The sequence below is a fragment of the Trachypithecus francoisi genome, unplaced genomic scaffold (assembly GCF_009764315.1).
Source record: "Trachypithecus francoisi isolate TF-2019V2 unplaced genomic scaffold, Tfra_2.0 Lachesis_group10, whole genome shotgun sequence".
NCBI classification, from domain to species: Eukaryota; Metazoa; Chordata; class Mammalia; order Primates; family Cercopithecidae; genus Trachypithecus; species Trachypithecus francoisi.
In genome coordinates, this window is record NW_022681455.1 from 130,620,289 (window position 1) to 130,626,751 (window position 6,463).

Here is a 6,463-nt window from a genome sequence, read left to right on the forward strand (position 1 = left end):
AAAAAAAAAAAAAACTAAAAACACCAAATACACATTTCATTCTCCCTTTCTTATGCAAAAAGTAGCATCTGAGACAGAGTTCAGTATTTTGCTTTCTTCACTTGGATATATATCCTGAGGCATCTCTGTGTTCCTAAGAGGGGATGGCCCTGTCTCCCCCAAGTCACCTAGACGCCTCCCTCCTCACCAGCTCCCAACTTCTCCATCGGCTGTTTGCCTCTCATGCCAATACCCAGCACTCAGTGTTTGGGGCCTGGGGTGAGTGGGGACTATTTGGTGGGGCCAAGCGCCTGGGAGGGGCTCTGAACCCCCGGAGTACCCACTGCCTGCTCCCCATGGCCCATGTCTGAGTGTGGGATCCACACAGCTGCCATCGGACTCCCTCTCCTTGCTCCACGTACATTTCTTGAGCCTCTTCTAAGTTCTCTGTTGTTCAGACCCCGTCATAATGCCAGCTCTCCCCTTTCCTCACAGGGTCTCCGGCATCATAACAGGGCTTCTGTCCCGACCTCGGCTACCTCTGCCCAAGAGACCCAGGAGCTGCAAGCCAAGCCCCAGAGAGCAATGACCACTGGAGTCTCCCAGCCTTTCGTCCTGGCCTCTGCCCCTGCGTGGCAGCTGCAGGGATTCCGTCCTGGCCTCTGCCCCTGCGTGGCAGCTGCAGGGATTCCGTCCTGGCCTCTGCCCCTGCGTGGCAGCTGCAGGGATTCCGTCCTGGCCTCTGCCTCTGCGTGGCAGCTGCAGGGAGCCCTTGAGGCCCTGAGCAGACCATTCTCAAGCCTGAAGTGTACATGTACACACTGGGAAGCTGCTCACCACGGGGTGCCGAAGAACCTGACCAGAGGAAGCTGGTCAAGGGCCAGACAACCCCAAGACAAAACAAAGCAGCTCTCACCAGGAGAACAAAGAATGCTTAACAATGTAGACAGTTACAATCTACTATTAATTTCAGCAGTTTAGTATAGTATGATCTCATTTTTATGAAGAAACAAATGCATACATATTATAAACATATGACAGATAAAATTCTGGAAGGATATATACCAAAATGCTAAAAAGTGGTTATCTTTGGGTGGTATGTCTGCATATCTGTCTCTTCCAATTTTATCAAACGAGCATGCATCACTTTTCTAGAGAGAGGAGAGAAGACACAACTGTGGAAGAACAGCTCACTTCAGGCAGAAGAGCAAGGAATCCCTCGTCCTACAGGTCAGGAGGCTGTCAAAGAGTGCAGGGACAGGAAGGCCAGCATCAGGGGCAGGAGGACCCACATCCACCTCCGGGAGCGCAGACCTGGACTCAGCCAGATGCACGGCCAGGGCAGCCAATCCCAGCACATGTGGGGCACTCAGGCTTGGGCCCTGCAACGAGAACGAGGGTGGCAGAGCAGACCGCCCTCATCCCAGCTGGAATTTTCCAAGGCACCGAAGACAAGCCGGGAAGCAGCAGCCTGGCCCTCAGAGTGGGCCCCCAACGGTGGTCCCGTGAAGCAGAGCCTCACCTGGTGATGGAGCAGCTGGCAGAGCCGGGTGAGCACTGCAGGGAGTGCGCGTCCACACATGGTCCTCATGAAGAGGGTAGCCCAGGGGCCCTGCCTGCAGGGACAGCCACAAAACCATCAGTACTGGCCATTCAATCCTGCACATACCTACAACAGCTAACCCAGGCACCAGCGGCCCAAGAAACAGCCAAGTTGTTCCCCAAAATAACGGTCTTTCTGGAAGACAACCATCTTCTGCAGTGCTTCCCGACTTCTGCTGCGACCTAGTTGATTAAACTCAGCCTCGCTGCATGCTCCCACGGAGACAAGCTCATGCGTCCCTGGCCTGCAGCCTTGGCCAGCAGGAGGCGGCACCCAGAGGAGCCCCACCACCCAGGAAGCCGCCTGTGCCTTCACCTCTCCGGGGGAGCGACACTGGAGGCTGCCATCAGGTTCTGACAGAAAGACGTCAGCAGGAGGTCCACAGCCTGTGGAGACACGGTTCTTGTGAGCGCAGCGTCCCGGGGACGGGAGCAGCAGGAAGGAAGCCGGCCAGTTCTCCCGCCACAGACATCGCAATTCCGCTTTGCAAACAGAACTCCAAAACAGGCTTATGTTTGGAGGGCACATGACGATGCAAACTGGTATCCAGGCCCCCATTCCCCAATCCTGGGAACAACAGCCCTCATGTAATTGCCAGTCACAAAATTCTATAGCAGTGGGCGTGATTGGCAAACCTTGTGTGTAAGGCACCAGAAAAATATTTTAGGTTCTGGGGCCACAAACAGCCTCTGTTGCATGTTCTAAAGAGGCAGTCGAGCCCAAGCTGGTCAACAGGATGAAACCCAGTCTTTACTAAAAATACAAAAATCAGCTGGGCGTAGTGGTGTGCACCTGTAATCCCAGCTACCCAGGAAGCTGAGGCAGGAGAACTACTTGAGCCCAGGAGGTGGAGGTTGCAGTGAGCCAAGATCACGCCACTGCACTCCAGCCTGGGCAACAGAGCAAGACTCAGTCTCAAAAAAAAAAAAAAAAAAAAAAAAAGAGGCCAAGTGCAGTGGCTCACGCCTATAATCCCAACACTTTGAGAGGCCGAGGCAGACAGATCACTTGACCTTAGGACTTCTACACCAGTCAAGGCAACACAGAAAAACCCCATCTATACAAAAAATGCAAAAATTAGCCAGGTGTGGTGATGCACGCCTGTAGTCCCAGCTAAGCCATGATTGTACCACTGCACTCCAGCCTGGGCAACAAAGCAAGACCCTGTCTCCAAAATTAAATAAATAAATAAAATGTAAAAGGAGCTCTTCATACACAAACAGACTAGGGTGGCTGACCCTGGTAGACTGCTGCCTGGCCCTGGAACACCTGATACCACACTAACTGAGCAAGTTGAACAGAAAATGAGAGAAGGCTCCTTGAGTCTAATGCTTCTGCCTAATGGAAAATGGTGAAGACCCCCTGCTTTGTTCTGAGCCCCCACACCTACCATGTGTTCCCGTGGCTCCAGTCTCGGCGCATGGATGCTGAGCCGAATCTTTGATATCTCAGCGCTGCTGTCATCCTCATTGTGGCCCAGGGCGGCCCTCAGTCTTTCAGAAATCACTGCCACCTGTGCCGACAGAACTGCAAATGTCGAAACTAGTTAGGGATGATGGGAACCCTGAAAGGAGGGAGGCAGCTATGGCCTAGAGAGCTCCGCCTCCCACGGCCCAGAGAGCTCCACCTCCCATCAAGTGCTATTCCATGGACGCTGCTGGCTGCACACATCCCCCAGTTGCCCTGCAGGTGGCTTGCAGCCCTTGTGATGGAGCATGTGCCATGGCAAACGGGCGCAGAAGCCATCCACTACCTTTCTCTGATCAGCTGAGAGGGGGACATGTTCATTCACCAACATGAACCTCCACTTCTATGCTCCCCATCTGAAATCCCATGCCAGCCCTCCAGACACCACATCTCTCTAAGCACGTGCCGGAGGCTCCATGTTGGCCCAGGGTAATGGGCCACACACAGCCCAACTCCATCATTTGAAGGTGAAAACCGCTTTGCTTTTAGAAACAGGACTCATCTGACATTTATCAACCTCTTGCTTAAGCCCTGGAACTTTTCCTCAATGTCCCCCACACTCTGCACAAGCACATCACTGAAAGGCTGCACTAAGGAATTGGTGCACTTGGTCTGAGTAAAGACTATCGAGGCACTGCAGCCCCAGCCAGTGCTAACAGTTTTGTGAACATTGCCTCTACGCTGAGCTTGCAGTGAGCGGAGATCGTGCCACTGCACTCCAGCCTGGGCGACAGAGCGAGACTCCGTCTCAAAAAAAAAAAAAAGCAATGCTGGGCGCAGTGGCTCAAGCCTGTAATCCCAGCACTTCGGGAGGCCAAGATGGGCGGATCACGAGGTCAGGAGATCGAGACCATCCTGGCTAACACCGTGAAACCCCGTCTCTACTAAAAATATAAAAATTAGCCGGGCGCGGTGGCGGGCACCTGTAGTCCCAGCTACACGGGAGGCTGAGGCAGGAGAATGGCATGAACCCGGGAGGCGGAGCTTGCAGTGAGTGGAGATTGCGCCACTGCACTCCACCCTGGGCAATAGAGCGAGACTCCGTCTCAAGAAAAAAAAAAAAAAAAAAAAAAAATATATATATATATATATATATATTAAGCCTCCATGTAGGCTGGGCACAGTGGCTCACACTGAAATCCCAGCACTTTGGAAGGCCGAGTGGATCACCTGAGGTCAGGAGTTTGAGACCAGCCTGGCCAACATAGTAAAACCTGTCTCTACTAAAAAATACAAAAAATTAGCCAGGCATGGGGGCAGGCACCCGTAATCCCAGCTACTTGGGAGGCTGAGGCAGGAGAATTGCTTGAACCCGGGAGGTGGAGGTTGCAGTGAGCCAAGATTGCGCCATTGCACTCTAGCCTGGGCAACAAGCACGAGACTCTGTCTCAAAAAAAAAAAAAAAACTGCCTCCATGAGCCTCTCTCAGTTCAAATAATCAATTCATAATAAAAATCTATGCAAGTTACTCAATTAAAAATATGGCTTGCGGGCCGGGCGCAGTGGCTCATGCCTGTAATCCCAGCACTTTGGGAGGCTGAGGCGGGCGGATGACGAGGTCAGGAGATCGAGATCATCCTGGCTAACGCGGTGAAACCCCATCTACTAAAAATACAAGAAAATTGGCCGGGCGCGGTGGCTCAAGCCTGTAATCCCAGCACTTTGGGAGGCCGAGACGGGCGGATCACGAGGTCAGGAGATCGAGACCATCTGGCTAATACGGTGAAACCCTGTCTCTACTTAAAAATACAAAAAACTAGCCGGGCGGCGAGGCGGGCGCCTGTAGTCCCAGCTACTCGGGAGGCTGAGGCAGGAGAATGGCGTAAACCCGGGAGGCGGAGCTTGCAGTGAGCTGAGATCCGGCCACTGCACTCCAGCCTGGGTGGCAGAGCAAGACTCCGTCTCAAAAAAGAAAAAAAAAAAAAAAAAAAAAAAAAAACAAGAAAATTAGCCGGTCGTTGTGGCGGGTGCCTGTAGTCCCAGCTACTCGGGAGGCTGATGCAGGAGAATGGCAAGAACCAAGGAGGCAGAGTTTGCAGTGAGCCGAGATGGCTCCACTGCACTCCAGCCTGGGCGACAGAGTGAGACTCTGTCTCAAAAAAAAAAGAAAAAATAAACTGCATGTTCTCAATCCATGATGAACATTTCACAGAAAACTGTCACATGGAAGCAGGATCACAGGGCAGAGAGCCCGTGTGTCTATGTGACATCTACCCTGGCAGTCAGGACGAGGGAAAACACATACCCTAGTCACTGCAGTTTCTTCTCCATCATCATCCGGCCTACTCAGATGCAACTAGCAGAATGTTCATCTTCTGCCAAGGGTCTGTGACGGCCTGAGTAGGACTAGCCTTCCACCTTGTCTCAAAAAAGGTTCCACACCCACCAGCCCGGGGTCAGTCTTCACCACCAAATACTGGACTACTACCCTGACATCACTATGGGGAAAATGGCCCAGCCACAGAGCCCCACCCACGGGCTGTGCACACGAGGCACAGCGTAGGCCCCCATCCATCCTCACCGTCATGCTGGCTGGACATGCATGCTGTCATGGAGGCTCTTAGCTCTCCCAGTGCAGCCGTGAGCTGTTCCAGGGGCTCCTCAGCAGAGCTGGGTTCTGCCCTCACTCCCAAGGCTGCATCTGTGAGAAGGAGGAGACCAGATGTAAAGACACTCAACAGGACTCTTCACTGCAAAAACAGAAACTTCACACAGTCAAATACAGAGCTGTGCACTTCCAAGCTGCTGTGTGTGGCAGACAGAGTGACTGGGAGTCTCTAGGGAGGTAAATGCGGTGTTCTTCCTGATGCTGGATGCCACCACATCAGAAATTACGTTTATAAACAAGTTTAATAAAAAATTACATTTATAAACAAGTTTAAGAAAAAAAGTGGTTCTGTGTGCACCATTAATACCACTCTACCACTGTGAGAAGCATACACATCGAGGAAAACAAGGAGGGTCGGGGTCTGGCGAGGGTGGGGACAGGATCACGGATAGGTGACCATTTAGTCCCCTGGTTCCTCAATCCCTTTATTTTTTTTGAGATAGACTCTTCCTCTGTCGCCAGGCTGGAGTGCAGTGCACGATCTCGGCTCACTGCAACCTCTGCCTCCCGGGTTCAAGCCATCCTCCTGCCTCAGCCTCCCGAGTAGCTGGGTAATATTACAGGCACGTGCCACCACGTCCAGCTAATTTTTTGGATTTTTAGTAGAGGCGGGATTTCACCATGTTGGCCAAGACGGTCTCCATCTCCTGACCTCATGATCTGCCTCAAAGTGCTGAGATTATGGGCATGAGCCACTGCGCCTGGCCACCACTTTCAATATAAAAAGGAAGATACACTGCATATGTTTTTAAAGTAAAGAACCTTCACATTCCGGGGTTGTTGGAGAAGACACAAGCATGAAAATG

The 6,463-nt window shown here is 52.2% G+C and overlaps 1 protein-coding gene across 18 annotated transcripts in view; it reads right to left on the reverse strand.

Annotated features, from left to right (window-relative positions):
- Nucleotides 1–6,463, reverse strand: part of FANCA (FA complementation group A) — a 78,073-nt gene that overhangs the window by 28,466 nt on the left and 43,144 nt on the right. For 17 of the 18 annotated variants that reach the window (XR_004439100.1, XR_004439101.1, XR_004439102.1 and 14 more), the window contains 5 exons: nucleotides 5,571–5,690; nucleotides 2,973–3,109; nucleotides 1,898–1,968; nucleotides 1,502–1,595; nucleotides 1,174–1,361 (listed from right to left, as the gene is read on the reverse strand). Coding sequence is in view for 13 of the 18 variants with exons in the window: in XM_033219415.1 (XP_033075306.1) it covers nucleotides 1,174–1,361; nucleotides 1,502–1,595; nucleotides 1,898–1,968; nucleotides 2,973–3,109; nucleotides 5,571–5,690 (610 nt within the window). In the remaining 5 variants the exon portion in view is untranslated. Of the gene's footprint in view, nucleotides 1–1,044; nucleotides 1,362–1,501; nucleotides 1,596–1,897; nucleotides 1,969–2,972; nucleotides 3,110–5,570; nucleotides 5,691–6,463 lie in introns of all 18 variants that reach the window. The other variant, XR_004439104.1, reaches the window with a different exon arrangement.